General features: G+C 49.3%; 1 protein-coding gene across 4 annotated transcripts in view; it reads right to left on the minus strand.

Annotated features, from left to right (window-relative positions):
* The window catches only part of WDFY3 (WD repeat and FYVE domain containing 3), a 2,050,643-nt gene that overhangs the window by 1,372,376 nt on the left and 657,474 nt on the right, over positions 1-20,793 (minus strand). For all 4 annotated transcript variants that reach the window (XM_086961876.1, XM_086961875.1, XM_086961873.1 and 1 more), the window contains exon 14: positions 13,345-13,802. In XM_086961876.1, coding sequence (XP_086818002.1) covers positions 13,345-13,802 — 458 coding nt within the window. The remainder of the gene's footprint in view (positions 1-13,344; positions 13,803-20,793) is intronic.

A 20,793-nucleotide genomic window follows, 5' to 3' on the forward strand; every position in this document is an offset into this window, starting at 1 on the left:
CCCTTGACAATGGCAGGTTCATAAATTCTCGCTGTTCAGGAGCCATGCAGTCAGGTGTAACGACTGAGGGTCGGGATGCAAAATCTGTCCTTCGGACATCGTGAGAAGATCCGGCAGAATCCTTAGAGGCAAGGGAGGAGCTATTGACAACAGATGGAGCTCCGTGAACCAGAACTGCCTCGGCCAAGCCGGGGCCATCAGGATCATCCTGCATGGTTCCACCTTGAGTTTCTTGATTAGTCGTGGTATCAGAGGAATGGGAGGAAAAGCGTAGACAAATGTCTTCGACCAGGCTATCGAAAGGGCATTTCCCAGTGAATTTTGATGGGGAAGCCTGCTTGCGTAAGACCGGCATTTCTTGTTGGTCGGAGTGGCAAAAAGGTCGATGTCCGGCCTGCCCCACAGGCTGAAGACTTGTTCCAAGACTTCCTGATTCAACTCCCATTCGTGGCTGACCGAGGATGACCTGCTCAGTCTGTCGGCGTTTTCGTTTAGGACGCCAGGCAAGTGTTCTGCCATCAGTGACATCTTGTGGTGGATCGCCCATTCCCAGACCTGCTGGGCTTCTCGTGACAATGGGCGCGATCTGGTCCCTCCTTCCTTGTTCACATAGTGCATGGCCGTGGTGTTGTCCGTCCTGATAAGCACTTGTGAACCTTCCAGGCGAGGAAGAAACGCTTGCAGAGCCAGTCGTATCGCCCTGAGTTCCAACAGGTTGATGTGGAGGCGTTTTTCCTGGGGTGACCAATGACCACTGACATGTAGGTCCTGCTGCACTGCTCCCCAACCCTCCAATGACGCGTCCGTCGTTATCACTTGTGGAGACGGGTCGCTTGGGAAGGATAGGCCTTGGGACAAGTTGTTTTGATCTGTCCACCATAAGGCCGCGTCCTTCATCTCCGGAGTGATAGACACTCTGTTGTCGAAAGAACCGTGGACTTGCTTCCATTGATTGTCCAGTTGTTCCTGCAAGGGACGCATCCTCAGTCTGCAATGGGGGATTAGTGGGATACACGATGATATGACTCCCAGCAGAGACTTGTAGCGGCGTACTGAAAGAGACTTTCTTGTTTGCAAGTCTTGGGCCATGGTTTGTAATTTCTGCCTCCTTTCCGGAGTAGGAAAAGCTCGTGAAAGCTCCGAATCCAAGATGGCACCTAGAAACCGAGCCCTTCTGGACGGGATCTGGCAAGATTTCTCGTTGTTTAGAGTGAGACCCAGGTTCTGAAATAAATTGGTACATGCTTGAACCGCCTGTAGCGCTGTTTTTCTGGACGGAGCTTTCAGTAACCAGTCGTCCAGATAGGGGAAGACCTGAAACTTGTGTTTTTGCAGGAAAGCTGCCACTGGCACCAGCACCTTTGTGAATATTCTTGGGGCTGAGCGGAGTCCAAAGGGTAAAACCCTGAATTGGTAATGGCTCTTGGCTACTGTGAATCGCAGAAACCTTCTGTGCGCTGGGTGAATCGGAACGTGGAAATAGGCATCCTCGAGATCGAGTGTGGCCATGTAATCCCCACGGGCTGATCAGCTTCAAGATGTCCTGGAGGGACACCATCCGGAAGGACAGAGAAATGAGATAGGTGTTTAGCCCCCTGAGGTCTAAAATGGGGCGCCACTTGTCGAGCGTCTTCTTCACCAGGAAGAACCTGGAATAAAATCCTTGACCTCTTTGGTTTGATGGAACTGGCTCTATCGCCCCTTTTTGGAGCATCTGTTGAACTTCGAGCCGAAGGAGACGCTGGTGTTTTGAAGGAGTGGCTGCCGGGGGCTTGGGTGGCGGAACTTGTGTGAACTCTAAGGTATGCCCTTTCCGAATGATGTTGAGCACCCAACAGTCCGATGTTATCTTGGACCAGTTGTGAAGGTATTTGTTGACCCTGCCTCCAACTGATGACTTCCTGAAGGAGGGTCCAGTAGGAAGAGCCAGGAGGCCGCTATTGGCGCTTGGACGAATCTCGTCCTCGTGCCCCTTGCTTTCCTTTACCGTAAGGCCTGGAGTAGTTGGAAGACTGGCCCTGCCGCTGCTGGTAAGGCTGTCGGTGTTGCTGGGAACCTGATCCTGTGTTGGAATAGCGTTGTTGTTGGAAGGATCCTCTGTAATTACCAACTCTGCCTCTGGATCCCTTGAAAGTCGACTTTCTGTACTGAAGTGTCCCTAAAGACCTAGCAGTCTCTGTGTCCTTTTTTAGATCTTGCAGTGTGTCGTCAATGAGTTTGCCGAACAACGCTTCCCCATCAAAGGGGAGATCCAATACTTTATTTTGGATCTCGGGCCGGAACCAGGTAGCTTTAAGCCACCCTTGGCGACGGAGTACTGCCGCTCCAGCCAGTGAACGGAATGCAGTAGTTGCAATATCCATTGCACAATTGATGATTTCCATCGACGTTGCCTCTCCCTCCTGCAAAATCTTCTTTGCCTCAGACGTAGATTCGGGAGGCAGCTGGTCAAGGTACGGGGCGACATCGCACCAGAGTTGGCGGTCGTATCTACCCAGGATCGCCAAGGCATTAGCCGCTCGCACCAGCAAACTTGCCATTGATGAGAATCGTTTTCCCACGTTATCTAATCTCCGCCCTTCCTTGTCCGGAGGAGTTGTTAGTGGTGCAGAAGGGTTGCGTGATTTCCTCTGCGCCGCCTGCGAGATCACTGAGTCTGGTCTTGAATGACCTGTCAAAGCCGCAGGAGCATCATTAGTCGCTTTGTACTTTTTATCGAGACGCGGTAGCACCGGGACCACCGTCGCCGATGTGTCATAGCCTTTAAGCCCTCTTTCCACAGGTGATCCACAATAGGAATGGACCTGGCAGTTTTCCGAAAGGGTTCCTTAAAATCACATAAGAAACAATCTGTGGTAACCTTAGGCATGGCCAATTTGAATCTCGCCGCAGCTCTCTCCATCAGCTGATGAAAGCCCCCAATGTCAGCTGGCGGGGAGTCCGCCGGGTCCGGAACTGGTGATGCGGGATTGTCAATAACATATTCATCATATTCCATGTCGGGATTAGCGACATGATCTGACTGCTGGTCCTCATCCGAGGATTCCTGAACATCCTGAGTCCCTGGCCCTCCAGAGGAATCCTGTTGGAAGGATGCCCGTGGCTGTGGAGAAGATGGGGCCGTTAAAGTAGGTGGCACCAAAGAAGCCGTAGTCCCTGAAGTCGTAGCCGGCGTTGACGTAACTGGCAGAGGCCTACTGGCCTTAGATTTATAATCTTGGAGCATCTTATGCAGATCTTGCAGGAAAGACGTTGGCACTGAAACCATTTCCTGTTCTGGTTGCTGCTGCTGCAGCTGATGATGGGCACTTTCCTCGTGGCCGTATTCGCCCTCCGAGTCAGTGTCCTGGCATTTGACAAATAGTTGTGAAGGACTATTGGCATAACTATATGCATCTTGGTCATCCTCGTCTGATTCTTCCTCCTGAAGGAGCATGGTAGGTAAAAGAGGGGACACAGTCCTTGGAGAAGTCATCTCTGGCGTGATTCGCGTCACAGAAATGGTAATCCGCTTTTCTGTGGAAAGTATTGTAGGTTCCGTAGTCGACGGTTGTATGTACGCCGTCGAGATAGGCGTCGTGGACGTCGACGATGAAACTGTCGACACGCCAGCCGTTGACATAGTCACTGTAGTAGTCGTCGACGAGACCGTAGTCGTCGACATAGTCGTCATCGTTGCCGACGGTAACATCGTCGTCGGCACCATCGCAGCCTTCGTCGTCGACGGGACTTTCGTGGTCGACGGGACTTTCGTGGTCGACGGGACTTTCGTGGTCGACAGGACTTTCGTGGTCGACGGGACTTTCGTGGTCGACGGGACTTTCGTGGTCGACGGGGCTTTTGACGTCGACGGGGCTTTTGACGTCGACGGGGCTCTCGACGTCGACTGGGCTTTAGTCGTCGATGGGACCTTCGTCGTCGTCGATGGGACAGTTGTCGTCGACGACTCCTTCGTCGTCACTCTTGTAGCTGGTACCTTTGTCGTCGGCGTCTTCGGTTTCTCCGTCAACGGCGATGACTCCGCCGTCGACGGTAGCGTCGTGGACGAACCTGCTGTCGACGGAGCTTTCGACGATGTCGAAACTGATTTAGTTGTCCTCGTCGACGGGCCTTCCGCTGTCGATGCCTTCGTCGTCGAGGACTTAGAGCTCCTCTCAGAAGACTGGCCTGAAGGTGTTTTGAAGGCTGAAGCAGTCTTCTCACCTGTAGAAGGCGTAGAAGGTCCATCCCTCTCCTTTACACTTCCGTGAGGAGTTTTGCTGGGACCTGGGCTCTCAGACTCACTGGGGGTCTTTTTTGAGGCCTTTGAAGATCTTCCCAAAGAAGTAGAAGGGGAACCCCTACCCCTTTTCACTGACCTTCTTGTAGAAGACATCGATCCTGCATCCTCACTGTCACTGGAGACAGTGTCCTTCCTTGATTTAAGCTTTTGAAGCCATGTGAGGAGCCTACCCTCACGGTCCCGGAGGGTTTTGGTGGAAAAGGTGCGACAGATCTTACAGTCAGCAGCCTGGTGGTCAGGATAGAGGCAATAAATGCAGTCCTTATGCTTATCTTCCACAAAAAAGCCTTTTCTTGCCACAGGTGGAACAAGGCTCGAAAAGGGCTTTTTTCTTCTCAATTTCCGAAATCCTGGAAGGCAGCAACAATCCTAAAGAGAATCTGGAAGATTCTGAAGAAAATCCTGAAGTAATCCTTTTGAAGAGTAGAAGTGGAGCAGAGCTCAAAGGAGACTCCCTAGCACAACGTGCAGTAGAAAATCTGAGGCTCTGAGGTTCCTTCAGGAAGGTTCTAAGTGGTGAGGCACTTCTGATTGGCTGAGGCCAAAGTTTGGTCTCTTTTACACAAAGAGGGTGATATGCTACAAAAGGAAATGAGGCCTAGGCCTTTTTCCATTGTCTTTTGTACCTACAGCTATGGTATTTTTGTTACAGAGACTCCCATTCCGACGACGGGGAATGATACAAAGCATGGGAATCTATGAAAGTTCCAATACTGGGGTAATTTAAGATTCGTCGGGTCTAGTGAGGGCTTCTTTAAAAGTGGCCTAACCACTGCTGTCTTCCAGGCCAAAGGATATTAATATTGAAATAGAAATGCTTTTAGGTTTCAACCAACAGGTAGGCTCAGGTCTTGCGATGCTTGGGAACACCTTTGGTCCTCTTCTCAACGGACCATGGGCGACGGGTGCTGAGTTGTCTTTAAGCGTCTGGTTTTCGTCACCGGGTGCACTCGCGGTCAATGGGGCCTGCAAACAGAGGCTGAATCGGTGAGCCCACAGTGGGCAAGTCCAATGTGGGCTTGTTTCTGGAGGGCCGGCGGACCACACTAGCACTATTGGCCCACTTCAGCTTGGGCTAAGCAGCACAGGTGTGGTGCTGCTTTCCAGTGTTGGGGTTTTGGGGTCCAGAGTGCTCTCATGTCTCTTTGGGTACCTGCAGGATGCAGGGAAGCAGCTCTGCTGCTTCACATCAGTTTATGGTTCGTGGGTGAAGTACTGGCAGTTCTCCCAGGCTTTTGGAGACACAGCAGCTGCAGGAACAAGTTGTCTTTGGTGCAATTGTCAAGGTCAGCAGACAGGCTGGCAGCGTTGGTGCCAAGTCAGTTTCTGGTTTTCTGTTCTTTTGATTCTCACGTCGGTCTTCCTCCAGGTCAGCAGGATCTGATTTTCTAGTGCCTGGGGCTCCCCTATATACTAAATTTAGCGGTGTTGGGGGAGTGTAGGATAGCCAATGCGCTACATCCCCCTGGGGTCACTACGCACCCTATAGGACCACTTACTGTGGGAAGTGGGCGGTCATGCGTGGGGGCGAGGGGGCTGGTTGGGGGCGGTTCGGAATCCTCTCCGGTGAGTAAAGCCAGATTCGCATACCAAAGGAGGTTGGCTGTTTGAAGCTCCCTGCCTTGGAATGCTCATTTGCAAGTCATCCTGTGAGAGTGGATATAAGCTCTCTTCCCAAGCAGGCTTTGTTCATGACCTCCAGAGAGCAAAGGCCCTCATCCCTGGGGGTCAGAAACCAGTCTGTGGTAGCAGGCTGGCTAAGATCAGTCCGTCAGCACACTAATAGTTGGTAGGTTTTCAGGGGGCACCTCTTAGGTGCCCTATGGGTGCATGTATTATTAAATCCATCACTGGAACCGGTGGGGCTTATTAATATGAGATGGTTGATATCAAACCTCTCTAGTTTCAGTGGAGCCATCATGTAGCTGGGGAACTCGTTTTTTTACCAGTGTCCAGCATATATTCTGGTCACTTGTACTGGCAGTAATTGAACTGGCTAGCACAGGGGCATTTCTGCTCATGCAGATATGTCCACACGTAATAGAAAGTACCACACTATAGGGCTGCAAGGCCAGCTGTAGGGGTGACTTACAAATATTACATGCAGTGTTAGGGGACATGGCACACAGGTATATTACGTGTTTTCACTTTTTTTTAGCACCTTGTCACGCAGTCTGCAATGGAAGTCTGTAGGAGTATGGTGCTGGGTCCCTTAGAGTGGCAGAAGTTATGCTGCAGCTCTTAGGGACCCTCATTAGTACCTATTCACTAGGTACCAGTGATGCCACTCACTAGGGACTTACAGAGGTGCTAAAGGCCAGGTCACTTGGGGATCAAATGACCAGTTGTCTTGTTTTGGGCAAATAATACTGGCTCTGGGGGCCTGTTTAGCAGGAACCCAGTGCACTTCAAGTCAAAGCTACGTCAAATACCAGGGGGGGGAGACTACTGCAACACAAACCCAGTTTCCTACAATTTCCATCCTACAATGACCGGTACTGTGGAACCCTTCAGAGTCCGCTCCCATGCTTCTACTATTACCACCACCATTACCTTTCCTTGCTATGTATGTCAAATTTAGGTATAAGATCACCAGGGTCAGGAATGAGTACTATGTTTGATTACAAATAGAAGTGTGTAACCGAATGGCTGTAGTTGATCCTAAATGAGTAAATGTATTCATATAAATGTATTCATTTTTCCTGTAGTCCCAATGGACACCCAATGCTGGTGTCCTGTGCAGCAGAAACCCATCTCAACGTACAACCTGAAAATAGCTTAGTCTACTGTGTGAGTCTTTATTCACAGTCATTAATAGATCCTCCAGGACAAAAAGCTTGAGAAATATATTTAGTGGGGATGTTTTAGGAAATAGCCTTGACTGCCTACCTGACTGACACATTACAAAGTTCACATGTGCATATACTATACTTATCTCACATCCCAGTGATTGTGGAAAGCCCAGAGGTTGTCCAAACCCACCTGTTTTACGTACCCGGAGCGGATAGAAGACTTTTTAAATGCGGTTTGGGGATGCCCAGTCATCTAGCGCTACTGGTCCTGAATTTGTGAGATGTTGTCGAATGAACTGGGACTGGGCTGTAGAATGTATTGTCGAATGTGTCTCTCTCAAAACTTCACAGAAAGTGTTCTTAACAAACAACTTTGCAGGTACAGCAGATGCATGTATGGGAGCTTTGGTTTCAGTGATACTAATCTGCAGAGAACATTCAGCTACAAGCAATAAGGAGTACCTTGCGGAAATGAGCAAGAAAGAGGTTACATTCACATTATGCAGAGGGACATTTACACCGAAGGGTTACAGCCAAGATAAGTGCGAGTAACCTCACGTTACAGTAAATTGCATCATTTACCATTATGAACTACAAACTTGCTTTCTTTTGAGAAGGTTTGTTTTATTGCATTAAATATCTTTTAAATGTTGAGATATGCGATTCACATGCATAAATCACAACTGTCGGAGCAATGTCCTTTTATGAATCTGAAAACCGTATTTGCTCATCTTTGCTACACAGTAAGCAATCTCTTGAATGCTCACATGCCAGTCTTCAAAACAGCAATACCAATCCACTCTCAGTAAATGCGGATGTAAATCAAAATGACGTTCTGGGAGCCCCTCAACCAACCAGCGCACAACATTTGCGTCCCCCACGCTTTGAGACGATGGCTGACAACTAAGAACAAGCATTTGCAATGCAATAGGTCTCACATTATTTTTATTTATTTATTTAATGCCATTTGTAGAGCGCGTACAATTGCCCTTAGGCGTCTCGGCGCTGAAAATGCATTGATGTCTCACCATGATCAGGAAGTGCGGAGCTGTGAATTACTGATTGAATAACCAGGTTTTCAGTTTTTTTCTGAACTGAAGAAGTGTGGGACTTGTTTTTATATGGTTAGGTAGGGTGTTCCAAAGTCTGGGGGCCGCAATTGTAAAGAGAGGTGGATCTGAGCGTTCTCGATGGATTATAAGGAATCAGTTGCTTTTTAAGGAAACGTGGTCCTTGATCCTGTAATGATTTGTATACCGTACACAAAGATTTAAATTTGACCCTGTTGTGGATGGACAGCCAATGATAGTTTTTAAGCGTGTCCGAAATTGGTACAAATTTGGGTTTTTTAGCCAGTACGCGAGCGGCAGCATTCTGCACGGTCTGTAGTTTTTTGGTAACTCTGCTCTGAGCATTGAGCAGCAGACCGTTACAGTAATCTAGCGATGTGAGCACTAGGGAGGTGACTAATGTTTTAGCTGCTGAATCTGGTAGATAAGGTGTAATTTTTCTTACCATTCTGAGCTTGAAGTGGGCATTGGCTGCCACCTTGTTTGCATGGGCCATGAAGTTAAGCTGGTCATCGAAAGTAACACCTAGGTTTCTGACTTTGACCGTGGGGCAGGGAGGTGTGCCTAGGGCCGATGGCCACCAGGTTGCCGACCAGACCGGGGAGAGATTACCAAAGATAACCACCTCCGTTTTATCGGAATTAAGCTTCAGGCAATTCCTTGCCATCCTCTCGCCGATAGCAATCATCCCACCTTGGAATCTCTCCGCCACCCTCTGACCATCGCCCTTTATAGCCAGCACCAGCTGCGTGTCGTCGGCGTATGAGGTTAGGCTCATCCCGTGTGCTTTGATGACACTAGCGAGGTCCGACACGTATATATTAAATAGTGTCGGACTTAGGGATGAGCCTTGAGGTACCCCACACGGTAATGACAGGTCAGCCGACTGGAAGGGGCCCAGTGTAACCGCCTGGGTTCTGTTGGCCAGAAAGGAGGCAAGTAGATCCCTAGCGGTGAGCTGAATGCCCATCCTCTCGACACGGTCGACCAAGATCTTATGGTCAACCGTGTCGAAAGCAGCTGACAAATCCAGGAGAACTAGTAAAGCAGTTCCTCCTTGATCACGAATGGCTCTTATACCATCAGCTGCTTTGATGAGAGCGGTTTCCGTGCCGTGGTGTTTGCGGAAACCGAACTGCGTATCATCCAGCAGATTGTTGTTTTCTACATAAGCTGATAACTGCTGGTTCATAGCCTTTTCTATAACCTTTGCTAGGAAAGGGAGACTTGCTATAGGGCGGTAGTTTTTTAATTCACCTTTATCTAACCCAGGCTTTTTGAGCAAAGGTTTGATCAATGTATTTTTTAGTGAGTCAGGATAGGATCCGGATGCCAGAATTGTATTACAGACAGTGGTGATAATGGGGATGACTGTGTCTGGCAAAGTAGCAAGTACGAAAGTGGGGCATGGATCCAAAGCTGAGCCTGCTTTAATCGTTTTTACTATGTTCTTGACTTGGTCAGTAGTGAGAGGGCTAAAACAGGTCATGTTACTTTTAGGAGTAGTCATGGGGGTGATGGCACTACTACTGGCCTGGTCTAGATTAAAGGCTTGATAGATATCGTTGACCTTTGCAAAAAAGAAATCTGATAGGGCATCACATAGAGTTTGCGATGGGGGTGGGTTAAGATCCGGGGCATTTCCAGCAAGGGTTTTGGCGATGTGATATAACTGTTTGCTAGAGTTTTGAGCAGTTTCTATGTGGCGTGTGAAATAGTCTTTTTTAGCTGCTATTATCATAGCTTTGTACGTAGCCAGGGCTTTCTTATATTTTTCCTTATTTTCACTATCATAGGTTCTTCGCCATTGTCTTTCCCTATTCCTGGTTAATTGTTTTGGGGTTTTTAGTTCTGTCGTATACCACTGAGCTTTAGGCATATTTCTATTTTTTGAGATGGATTTGGTGGGTGCCAGCTGAGTCGTGGCTTCGCCCAACCACTTTTGGAATTGGTTGGTTGCGGTCGTGGGATTGGTAGATAGTTCCGGGGTTGTGGTATTGAGAAGCAACGTTAAGTCTTTAGGATTGATGTCCTTCCAAGCTTTGAACGTATCCTTTTTCCCGGGGGTCACTTTTTTTCTCTGCGGACCTTTGATAGTGAGTCTGCTAAAGATAACTGAGTGGTCTGTCCAGGTCATAGGGAGAACTGAGATGATACTCAGTCCCTCCACATTAGTGAAAATTCCATCCAGCGTGTGGCCAGCCTGATGGGTGGGGGTCGTGGAAAGTGTGAGCTATTGGTATTGTAAATGACAATTTTTTTTAATATGTGTTGGCTTTCAAAATATATAAATATATAGCATTGTTATTCACAAAGCCAATAACTTACACTTTCCTAATGCGAGTCCTATTGGCTATGGCAATGCTTCTTGGTAGCAAGCAAGGACAATGCTGTTGTGGTGCTGAGTGATGCTGTTGTGGTGCTGAGTGATGTGGTGGTGTATTAGAGTGATGTGGTCGTGTCCCAGAGTGATGTGGTGGTGTCCCAGAGTGATGTGGTGGTGTCCCAGAGTGATGTGGTGGTGTCCCAGAGTGATGTGGTGGTGTCCCAGAGTGATGTGGTGGTGTCCCAGAGTGATGTGGTGGTGTCCCAGAGTGATGTGGTGGAGTAGTTTTAAAGGAAATAACAAGATTTCCAAACAGTCCAGTAACTCTGAAAGGTTTAAAAACATAAGGAAGAGTCAGTGAAAAGAAAATTCATGAGTGCAGGGGTGGAAGACTGAATACTGTGGTAGGCGATTTGTTTGCTCCTTAATTGCAGTGTTGTATATACCTCATGTCTAGCCAATGACCTCATGGTTAACTTTGCGTCCTTAAGCAGAAATGGCAGTACTCGTTGCAGGCAAGGATGGCAAGTCTATTTGTCTGCTCGCCGTTTGTTTGCACGCTGCCCCATGAGTTAAATAGCACTTATCTAAAAGGACAGCTTTGCTCAAGTCTCTCGTTGTCTTTTCACAATATCACGAGGCCGAAACTGAGTGCTAGTTCTGGTGACACCTACAAGTTGATTCAGGAGGAATGTGAAAGCATTTCTTCGAGACTCTGGCAGTTCACATGCTAAAGTTCACACACTTCAATATTTATTTACCATTAGTGACCGAGCATTTACAAACTGCAATGTGTACATAGGCTACTCTTTTGAAAATAGAAATGCTGCAGCTGTGAAGCCCGAATGGAAATGCTTTTACACAAGCTGCTTTTTAAAAATATAAATGCTGCTGCGGAGCTCGTACCTTGTAGGGGCCCGCTGGACCTGTGTAGGAGGGTTGTATGGAGTCAGGGAGGGTCGGGCAGACCAGGGAATGGAGGACGAATAAGGAAGCGTTAACACTTTCTTAAGAAAGCCTCCGTTTGTGCTCAGAGGGTTGGGAGGGCTGGTAATGCGAAGCAGGAGGGAGGAAGCTAAATTCTAATCCCGAAGCAGAGGTCAGCATTCACAGTCATTATCTTCGGTCTGTACCGTATTGATGCGGGCTACGGACCGGTTCGAGTCTCTCTTTCTCCCAATGCCTATAAAAAAAAAAAACCTGTGGTAAATGGGGAAACAAAATAATAAATGTGCCTGTCGCAGTACGGCAAATGGATGATCTCCCAGAGGGTGAATGCAAGGGTTTGCTTCAACAAACAACAACAACAAAAAAGTGATCTCTGCGGGTTGGGGGTAGGGAAAAACAGAAACAAATATAAATGCAGATGTGAAGCCCCTACCTTGTAGGCGCCCGTGGGACCTGTGCAGGAGAGGTGTAGGGAGTGAGGGAGGGGTCGGGCAGACCAGGGAATGGCTTTGGGAGGAGGAATAAGGAAGCATTAACATTTGCTTAAGAAAGGCTCAGTTTGTGCTCAGAGGGTGGGGAGGGCTGGTAATGCGAAGCAGTAGGGGGAACCTAAATTGTAATGCCGAAGCTGAGGTCAGCATTCACAGTCATTATCTTCGGTCCGTACTGTATTGATGCGTACTACGGACCGGTTCGAATCTCCCTTACTCTCTGTGCCCAATAATAACAAGCTCTCGGCATTGCTGTGGCGGGGAGCGGGAGCGCATTCCTTTGAAGTCTGATGCGGGGGAGGGTGAGCGGCAGCCTTTAAAGTCTGATTGGGGCGGGGGGCAGCCTTTGAAGTCTGATGCGAGGCACAGACAAATGGTGGTGTGTGACGTGGCTGGCCTCGTGCACGCGCCTGTCTCACATGAACTGTGGCTAATCCGCCGTTTTGGTAGAGTTTTCTTTTCCCCTTACTATAATCTCGCCGGAGCAATGCGCAAGCGCATTGGCTCAGGCAAGACCTAAAAAAGCAACTGTTAAAGAAAAGCGAAGTATATAGAAGGATAAACTGAAATCAAGATTTTCAATCTGCTTTCACAATAGCTTAACCTTTTAGAGTGCATAAACAAACAGGATCTGAGAGATTTTGGATGTTATGAAAAAGAGGCATAAAAGACTGCGCCCAAACCAACTACCTAAAACCCTTTAATGCCTCAAAAGATTAAAAATGCCCACATTGATTTGGTAAGTTCAAAAAAGGAAAATGAGACAGAAGGGTGTAATTTGAGAGGTGAGCCATCAACTGGCACTTGACTTAACAGAAAATGTGTTCTAATAATCAAACCAGTCCGTGCTATGTACACGTACATTTACTAACAAATATTCGCATCCAAAACACAAGGTAAAAAACACGATTTGCAAAAAGTGGTTTTCTACAGGAGCACGCAACGATTTCCTGCAAAACTACACTATTCTCTTTTCTGTCTCAAATTTTGCTCAAAGCCTAGCACTTGAAAGTACGCATAAAAGAAAGATCCCTTGCAAGAGACCGCTGTTACCAAAGTCTCGCCACCCTCAAAGAACTTGTGGAAAGTATGTTGACACTGACAGGAAATGAGTGATATAAACGCACACTTTGTCGACTACACAGAATAGCAACCAAAACGCCACACATGCATACAGTACGAATCCTGTTTAAAAAAACATTAACTGTTGCTATTAGTAAATCATTTTTCCCTGGCATTTGGTTTTCTCTAGAATCGCACGACATGGGTTTTGTGAAAAACAAAAAAAGATGAACTGTGGAGACTGCCCTTTTCCTGTCGGATATCATAACACTATTGTCAAGCAAACTGACCATCTCAATCCAAAGAACAAGATTACACATGGTATACTTTGCCTAGTACCGTTTCAAAAAGAAAATGAAAGCTAAGCACATACCTGTCGAAGGAATCTGTGGCCACTTTGTAGAGGTATACAAAAAGTTTACTGCAGTGCCGCAACGTGGGGGGGACCGTATCTATACACAAAGAGTCATCTTCCAGCAGTCTCTGAAATGGGTGTGTGTTAGAGGGGGACACAGACGAGGGTGGGATCTTCTTCGTGTCCGAAAAGCAGCCGAGTAACCGCACTGCGTCGGCGAGCTTCTCGTACTGGACCTCGGTCTTGAAGAAGTGCGAGTTGGCCGGCTCGTAGCGCATGGCCATGGCCAGCGTGTGAAACACAGTCCGGAGAAGCTCGAACACTTGGTTCTGGTTCACTTTTTCCCATCCGTTCTTGGGCAGGTAGCTCAGGGACCGCTCCATTGCTACTAGCAGCGAAGTGACGTACACAAATCCTCCGACTTTTCTGAAGACTGTTCTGGTACGATGACTCTCCCGGAGCACAGACAACAGGGCCTATACACCACCAAGAAAAAGCAAAAGAGAGTGAGTGGGCAACAATCAACAAGAGGCACATCCAAAGTGCAATCATACAATAGAAGACAGAGCAAAAAAAGGCTGCGTACAGCCCAACTGAAGTTTTATTGTTTCTCACTCACAGTGGCTCCACAGATGCTCCTCCGCTAAGGCAGAGGAGCATCGCCCCACAGCTTTTTGCAGTGAAACAAAGGCAAAATAAAATAACTTGCGTTATTATCAATTTATTTTATCTTACTTATGCAGCTTTGCGTGAGGGGGCGGGGAGGAGCGGTAGAGAGGGTCCTCCGGAGTGCACAATGACTGCTTGGCCGGCCCTCTCGGGCAGCTCAAAACGGTCTTGTGCACTTCACATGTTCTCCTTCAAAGCTGCATTACCCCCTACGTTGAGAACATGCCCAGGCCCCCCAGTCAGCGTCTGAGCACCAAAACACGGCGCTCAGACAAATCACAATGCTGCTAAGGCAGCATTGTGATTAGCTGACTGGGTGACCTGGTGTGCTTCCTGTTGAGAACGAGTGAGGGAGGACTATGGAGGAGAGACGCGGCGAGGAAGCGCAGAGAAGGTAGGCTTTCATTAATTTTATTTCATCAATTTCCCCCCCGAGCTCGCCCCCTCTCCAGCCTGCTCCCTACCTTTGATTTGTGCCGGCTGCCGCTGGTATCTCTAGGAAATACCTACTCAAGGACCAACATCAAACACAGACCTAGTGACAGCAAAATGTGGACCATTATAGGCTTAAGTGAAAGAAAGAAATTATGTGGAAGCCATGAATATCTTTTTTGTGACAAATAAACAACCCAGGCAAAACACAAAAACTGGCAAAGTTCAAATAAACAAAAATAAAGATAAAAATGAAGCACTAGAGTAGCATAAAGGATTTAATTTAATAAGTTTGATAAAAATGTCATGAAGATATTCATTAGCATAATCATTCATTAAAAAACAATAAAAAAGATTCTTTCAATACATATATGTGATGAACAAATTATATATATATATAAGAAGTGTTCCCAATGATGCAAAGAGGCGATGGCTTTTCGTCTACGCGTTTCGACACTTAGAACGTGTCTTCATCAGGGCAATACCATTGTATTACTAAAAATAGATAAATAGAGTTTTAAAATAATGTCTATTTATGCTAAACAGTGCACAATGATCCGTACAGTTTTGAACTTTAGGGCCAGAAGAATGATAACCAAACATGGTATACCGCTTTACAACAAGTAAATTACAATTTGTTATATTCTCATATTTAACATATGGCTATGAGGACAGTATGATACAATTGAGTGATACATTTTTCTTTTCATACATGAGCACAAATGAAGAGAATGAAAATAGGGGAAACAGAGAAAGATAGAGATTAGTGCATAGGTATTAGACAGCGGATACTGGTGCTGCTTCAGTGAAAAATTAAAAAATGTAAAGGTCCATTTCTTTTTTCTAATGTTCAAAGTTACTTTGGCAGCCTATTTAAATACACTATGGTGCCTCACAAAAACCACCGTAGGGCAAAGAAAATGCAGTTTAGTCAGTTCTCGCGATGGCAGTCCTAACTAATTACTGAAAGCCCGTTTGGTCCCAGAGCCTTGCCGGACGCGAGTACATAAGCAGCTACCTGCACCTCATCAGTGGTAATGTCCGCCTCCATCAGAAGTGCCACCTCCGGGGAGAGTTTAGGTATCGTGAGATCTTTAATATAGTGTTATGCCTCTGCTATTGTATAGGTTGCCCGGGGAGCATACATTTGTTCAAAGTGGTCAGCTAAGACATTGACTATATCATCAGGGTCAGAGACCATGGAACCCATGGGTGATTTTAGTCGCTCTTTCTTTTCTATCTAGCCAGGCCTGCATTTTCCCCACCTTGTCTCCCAACTCGTAGACCCTATGCCGAGTGGCTCGGATCTGCGTATGTGCCATTTCTCTCTGGAGGGTCAGAACCTCAGTTTGTTTAAGTTGAGCCGCACGGGCGGTACCTAAAGAAGGGCGGGCTTCCTGCTCCGCAATGGCCAAGGCCAGTTCAGTCTCAAGTCTGTCCAAGACCGCCCGCCGCTCTCGTTTATGACCTGTGATGGAAGCCATTGCCTGTCCCCGCAGGACCGCTTTATATGCCTCCCAGAGCACACTGGGTGAGTCCACAGAGTCCTGATTTTCCTGAAAGAACTGGTTAGTAGTAAGTGTGAGTGTTGACATGATAGGTGCCACCTGGAGGAAACCGGCGTGAATCGGGAACATACGTCTCCTACAGGTCTGGTGATAGGTATATTTTAAAAGTATTGGGGAGTGATCCGATATGCCCCTAGGGCGTATAGTGACCTCCTCCACCCCCTGCAGGGCATCAGCGGATGTCTGGAAATAGTCAATGCGCGTGAGGCAGTTAAGTACTGGGGAGTAAAAAGTGAAACGTGTCTCGTTCAGGTGTTTGAATCTCCAGCTATCCGTAAGTCCCAGGGCGTCTACAAGACCAAGCAGACGGCTCCCACCCCGTGTGTCCTGTCTAACAGGGAATCTGTCCTGTGCGTCGTCAAGTATATCATTAAAGTCACCCCCAATTAGAATTGTTGCTACCGGCAGTGTCAGCAAAAATGCCGTGAGAGCTGCATGGGCCTGCGTGTGGAGTGATGGCGGCACATATATATATTTTTTTTAAATACGTTTTTATTGCAGAATTAGAAACCACAGTTTACAATTGCTCAACCAGTCCACTCATGGCGTCCCCCCGCATCAATCGTAAGAATGTATACCATACACAGCCATTCAGCCCGCATCCCGGAGGCCGGGCGGCGCAGTGTCCCAAAGAACAGGAAGACATCATGGTGAGCGTCCCTATGGGACAATGGTCGAAAAGAACGTTTTACGTATCTGCTTTTACCCCCCCAACCCCAACCAAAACAACATCAGCCATCCTACAAGTGCAGGTCAATGCTACCAAGCCGCTATCGTTCCACCCCCGTGCTCCGTGAGGCCCACCACGTCTACTCCGTGCCCCACTGCCTCCTCCCGCTAGCAACCTATGCCCCACAAGCCCATTCCTAGTTCCGGAAACACCACCGTGGCAAGCTATCTTCTGGCTCCTAACCCACCACGAACACCCTCGAACAACCCCCTAGTGCCCACTCCCCGGCAACCGCTAATGGTGTGTGTCTTGTTCCCGATTGTAGTATATATCCCACTACAGCATCAATTGCAACCCCGGACTAGTATGCCTCGTAGCGTCCTCAGGACCTATCCACTCAGTCCTCATCCTCCACCAACGAGTCGCGCAAGGCCTGCACCACCAATTCCCACGCACGCGCTGTATCCAAGGCTTTCTCATTATCAAGCTTGACAGCCTGCTTCATTCGGAGCACACTCTCACACTCTGACCACCGCAGCAACTCATTCCTCCACCTCCGCACTGACGGCCCTCCCTTAGATTTCCAATGCCACGAAATCTCTCTTTGTGCTAGTATCAACCCCAGGTCAATGAATTTGCTCGTCACCTTAGTGTGTTTAGTGTGCGGGAACCAGAGCAGCAGACATGCCGCCATATCAAAGTCCACCTCCCTGTCAGTCACTTCGTTCAGGAGGTCCACCACCTCAGCCCAGTAGGCCTCCAGATTCGGGCAACCCCAGAACAGGTGATCCATGTCCGCCTCCGGTGACAAGCACCTCGGGCACCGCGCGTCCTGCACCTGGAAGTACTGTTTTATCTTGTCCGGAGTCAGATAGGCCCTATGTAACACAAAGAAGTGCACCTGCTGGAAACGCGCATTCCTCGTGCCCTTCCACGTACGCCGTAAAATATGGCCCCACGTCGCGTCCGGTATGGGCCTACCCACACTTTCCTCCCACTTCGCCTTGAGCCCCAGGAGCGGTTCCAGTCCCTCGTGTAACATCCTATTATGGAGGCAGGTCACCGCCTTAAAGGTGCCCGCCGCCATTACTACATACTGGCACGCCATGGTCGTGCCCGGCTCGATGAGCCCTCCCTTCCAGTGCTTCTGAATAGCCGCCACCACCGCCGCATGTAAGAGGAACCCCCCGTCAGGTAGCCCAAACTGTTCTTGTAGTACTCCAAAGGGCGCCAAGGCCCCATCAACATACAGGTCCCCCACCACTTAAAGTCCCGCCTCCTCCCATTCCAGCAATGGGGACCAATCGCCCCCGTGCGGTAGGGCCGTCAGCATGCCAATCGGTATCTCAGGCGCATATGGGCGGGTCGCCTTCGCCCTCCTGAGACTCCTCTGCCAGCATAACCTAAGCGTCCGCTCTTCCATAGTGAGGCCGCGCAACTCCAGTCTCTGCTGCATAACGATATAGGCCAGCACATGGCGCTGTATCCCCCGCTCACGATCACACTCCGGTCCCCGAAACACCCGAGCCACGTATTGCGTAAGAACCTGGAGCTGCGCCGCCAAGTAATACAATTCAAAATCAGGGACGGCCATCCCCCCCTCAATCTTAGGGCGTAGCAACGTGCTCAGTGCCACTCTACGGCGGCCATGTCCCCACAGGAAACCAATAACCATTGTCCTCAGGTCACGAAAGATCCTCTGAGGAATCCAGATGGGCAGCGTTCGAAAGAAATACAGAAGCCGGGGGAGCGCCACCATTTTCAAAAGAGCAACCCTACCTAGTACTGTCAGTGGAAGCGTTGCCCAAAAAGCCATACTACCTCTCAGCGCCCGCACACACCGTCCGATATTGCCCTCTAATAGGTCCGCGGTCACGTGGTAGATACGGACTCCCAAATAAGTGAAGCAAGATGGCTCCCAAACCACCCCCAGATCACGCGCAGGGCAGGGCGACTCCGCTCGTAGCGGGAACACACAGGTCTTCGCCCAATTGACCTTGAGGCCCGACAACCGGCCAAATTCCGCTAACAGGTCCATTGCTCCTTCCAACGCCCGCTCTGTGTCGCCCAAATACAGCAACAAATCATCCGCATACAGCGAGATGTGGTGTAGCTGCCCACCGCTGTCTATCCCCTCGTACCTGTCTCCCGACCTAGCATGGGCCGCCAAGGTTCCATCGCCAGGGCGAACAGAAGGGGGGAAAGGGAGCACCCCTGTCGCGTGCCCCTACCGACCGGGTAAGCCACGGACACCAATCCACCCAGGCGCACTCGTGCCGTCGCTGAGGAATACAGCACCTTCGTCCATCTGCGGAACCCCTCACCAACACCAAACCTCTCTAACACTCCATCCAGAAAAACCCACTCCAAGCTGTCGAAAGCCTTTTCAATGTCCACCGACAGTACCGCCGGGGTCCCGTTCACATCCGTCACAGCGTCCATTACCCCCACCAAGCGACGAATATTCAACGCCGTATTCCTCGTGGGGATAAACCCTGCCTGATCCCTGTGCACCAGGCCAGTCATATGCGGAGCCAGCCTGGTGGCTAAGATCCGGCTCAGTATTTTGTAGTCCACCGTCAGCATGGACAAAGGACGATAGGACCTTACATCCGTCGCATCCCTGCCGGGCTTAAGCAGAGGCACTATCAAGGCTTCCCTCATGGATCTAGGCAAACCCCCCCGACTCAAAAGCCTCCGTGTACACCACCAGTAGTCTGGGCGCCAAACTATCCACAAACTTCTGGTAGAACTCTATCGGCAACCCATCCACACCGGGCGTTTTATTCCGCGCCATATGCTTGATGGCCACCCTTATCTCAGCCAGTGTGATCGGCCCGCCCAGATCCGCCGCATCCTCTTCGTCAAGGACCGGAAGCTGCCTCGCTCCCAGATACTCTGCAATATCGTGGGCCTCTACCCCCAACTGACTCCGATACAATTCCTCGTAATACATGCGGAAGCACTCCAGTACCGCTGCCTGAGAATATACCGTTTCCCCCAATGCGTTACCGACGCTAAGGACCGGGCAGCCCCTAATATCAGGGTTAGCAAGTCTCGCCAGGAGCGTGCCCACCTTATCCCAATCAGCATGAGCTTTAATGGCGTATAGCCGATAATCGTAACTCCTCAACCGTTTTGTTTCGGTAGCGACCGCCTCCTTCGCTTCCAGCAGCCGGGCCTGCAAGTCCGGTCGGGTCGGCCTGCGCCGCTCCAGGTCTCTTAGTTTCACTTCCGCTTTAGCAAGTGCATTCAACACAGTCGTACGCGCGTTCGAAAACCTGCCCAGGCACACCCCTCTCACCACCACTTTCATTGCATCCCACTCAGTGGGCCTACACGTAGTGGAACCCTCATTCTCATTGAAGTAATGGTCAATGCCCTGCTGGACCGCATCACTAAACACTGAGTCCTCCAACGTGTCTGGCTGGAGCCGCCATGTTGGAATCGCCGAGCGCTCCCGTTGCCACTGGAAATGTATCAATAGGGGATTATGATCTGATATAGTTCTGGCTAGGTATTCCGTATGAGAGATCAATGGGGCCAGGGGGCCGCTACAGAGCACCGAGTCAATTCTCACATGTAGCGCATGGAGGGCTGAGAAAAAGGAATAATCCCTGACATCCCTGTGTTGTTCCCGCCACACATCCAGCAACCCCCATCTATCCTGCCAATCCTTCCTGTGCATGGCCAACTTGCGTACCGGGGAATCAACAAGGGGAGGGTGAGACCTGTCCAGGACCACATCTGTAATTGAATTAAAGTCCCCTCCCAATATCACCGGGCCCGCTAGAAAGGAGGCCAAGGACCCGGAAAGGCCATCGAAGAATCGGGCCTGATCAACATTTGGCGCATACACACAACAGAGAGTCACATCCCGGCCATACAACCGCCCCTCCACCGCCACAAACCTGCCCTCAGGGTCCACCACTTGGTTCAGCACCTGAAACGGTATCCCCGCTCTCACCCATATCAGTACCCCCCGGGCATAAGCTGAGTAAGTGGTACCAAACACCTGGCCCGCCACCTTTTTTGCAGTGCTGCACATTCCTGCTTCGTCAAGTGGGTCTCCTGTAGCATGGCCACCTGAACCCCCCTTCGTACTAAATACGCATGCACCTTGTGGCG

Source organism: Lissotriton vulgaris, chromosome 3_1, assembly GCF_964263255.1.
Source record: "Lissotriton vulgaris chromosome 3_1, aLisVul1.2, whole genome shotgun sequence".
Classification (NCBI taxonomy): domain Eukaryota; kingdom Metazoa; phylum Chordata; class Amphibia; order Caudata; family Salamandridae; genus Lissotriton; species Lissotriton vulgaris.